This window comes from Buceros rhinoceros, unplaced genomic scaffold (assembly GCF_000710305.1).
Source record: "Buceros rhinoceros silvestris isolate BGI_N320 unplaced genomic scaffold, ASM71030v1 scaffold8196, whole genome shotgun sequence".
Lineage (NCBI taxonomy): Eukaryota > Metazoa > Chordata > Aves > Bucerotiformes > Bucerotidae > Buceros > Buceros rhinoceros.
This window is the reverse complement of record NW_010418071.1, coordinates 29580-31707: the sequence shown is the minus strand read 5'-3', so window position 1 is coordinate 31707 and position 2128 is coordinate 29580. Positions and strand designations below refer to the sequence as shown.

General features: G+C 42.5%; 1 protein-coding gene across 1 annotated transcript in view; it reads right to left on the bottom strand.

The window, feature by feature from the left end:
* The window catches only part of ZFAT (zinc finger and AT hook domain containing), a gene marked incomplete at its 3' end in the record, with an annotated part of 39773 nt that overhangs the window by 18604 nt on the left and 19041 nt on the right, over window positions 1-2128 (bottom strand). The window contains exons 4-5 of the mRNA XM_010138395.1: window positions 1533-1683; window positions 29-1251 (exon numbers count right to left, since the gene is read on the bottom strand). Coding sequence (XP_010136697.1) covers window positions 29-1251; window positions 1533-1683 — 1374 coding nt within the window. The remainder of the gene's footprint in view (window positions 1-28; window positions 1252-1532; window positions 1684-2128) is intronic.

Here is a 2128-nt window from a genome sequence, read left to right as displayed (position 1 = left end):
ACTGGCAGATGGCTTGTTTCTGATTCACTAGAAGGAACTGATCGATTTCTCTCTTCAGAGACTGAAAAGTTCTCAGTCATTGCGTTGCTCTGACTCACACTTAAACTTTTGTCTTCAGACAGCAAAAGCTGAATTTCTTCACCCTGCCCATTTGCTGAACTGCAGTGACTAACTTCGTCTTCACTTGCGGAAGAAACTTTCAACTCGTCAGGGCCAGAAGTACCGTTTTTCAGCAGAAAGCAATCCGACGCTACACAGGACTGGATGCTTGGGACTGCTACGTCTGTTGTCTGACACAGCGTCTCTGGGACATTCTCCACCAGAGGATTTTCAAATTCTAAGGAAGGAACCGGATCGATGTTTAAATCACCATTATGTTGACCATTATGGTTCACACCTGCAGCTACTGATTCACCTTTACAAGCAGATGGCTGTGGAGTGTTAACAGCATCAGTACTCGTGACGGTCAATTCATCCGTGCCCTGGGCGAGCTGCTCACCAAGGGCTTCTGGCTGGATATCACCTCCCGGCTCAAGCAGGCAGAAGCTCTGATTGATAGAACTGCTAAAAACAGAAGTCTCCTGCAGATCTGCATGCACATCTTTGATGTGAGCACGGAGTCTTACAGAACTGACAAATTTCTTCAGGCACACAGAACACACGTACACGAACGGGTGCTTTCGAACATGAAGCTCAAGGGCTTGATATTTAGTGGCTCCATGACCACAGAGCTCACAAGCAAAGGGCCTTTCATCACCATGAACAAGCATGTGACGGTCTCGATCGAGTTCGTTTTTGAATTTGCGCTCACAGATATGGCAGTCATAAAGAAGTTGTCTTTTGCCCTCTCGTGTCATCAAGCGAAGCTCGTCAAAAACATCTTTCACCTTTTTGTCTTGAAGGTCATGTGTTTCTTTGATGTGCTTGATCAAATTTTTAACATCCGAGTATTTCTTCTTGCAGAAGCGACAGTGCTGCTTAATTTTCTTATGAACTCTCTCAATATGGACTTTGAGATGGCCTTTGCTGAGACACGTGAACGTGCAATAATCGCAGCTGAACTTCTCCCCCGTGTGCTTCCGCATGTGGACGTTAAGGTTGGCTTTGATGGCACTGGCGTAACTGCAGTGCGAACACTTGTAAGGCTTTTCATTTGTATGAATCCTCAAATGCGCTTGGAGGGAGTGTTTAAATTTGAACACCTTGTTACAGTATTCACAGGTGAAAATCTTCAGTTGAGTTGGGCCCAACCTAAAAAGCAATCAAACTAGTTATATTTACAACACCCAAACACGGTGACATAATATGTCAAAATTTCCCCAGGTATTCATAATGGACACAAATGTTTACTTCAATCTATTTTACAAAGGTATTTTCCATAGGCTTTTTAACTTCTACAACTTACGCACAGATTATTTTCAGCTGTTCCTTTATTGAAAAGGCTCAGAAAACATTTCAGTTTCATGAAAATAGATAGGGAAACATTCCATCAATATTTTGCATGGACACAAATGTAAGCACTTCAAAAATACCTGCTTGATTTCATTGCCTGTTCATATGGAGTTTGCTGAATGGCATATTCTTGATACCCTCTTCGTTGTGATGGGTCTTGAACTGCTGCCTCTGGAGTGGTTGGTTCGCTTTCTTGGGGAGCAGCCTCCACAGGAACAATTTTTGTGGCTCCTAAAAGCAAGAATAAAAAATGCTTATGTAAAATGTCATGTTAAAACCTGCATGATCTGTAACATATAAATGTAAACACAACACTAAGCCCTGTAATCATTAGTTCAACTGTTTCAGTGTCTGTTGTTCAATTCACGTGCATAACATGACGGATACACTTCCAGAAGACAGCAGAGCTCACACCACAGATCTGCTCGCACGACATGCCAGGACTGTTTGTTCTGAGGGTTATTCATGGTGCTTGAGGCCTACTATTATGACTTCCTATATCCAAATTCTTCCACCTTTAAAAAACTGTCACTTTCCAAAATGAAATTTTAATTCTCCTGTTTCTGCCTCATACTTCATCCTTTGCAAACTCCAGCCAAGCTGTTCAGTCAGTTCCACAAGCAAGGCTGGGGAAAAGACCCTGTTTAGTCTACGTTTAAAAGTCTGCACATCTTTT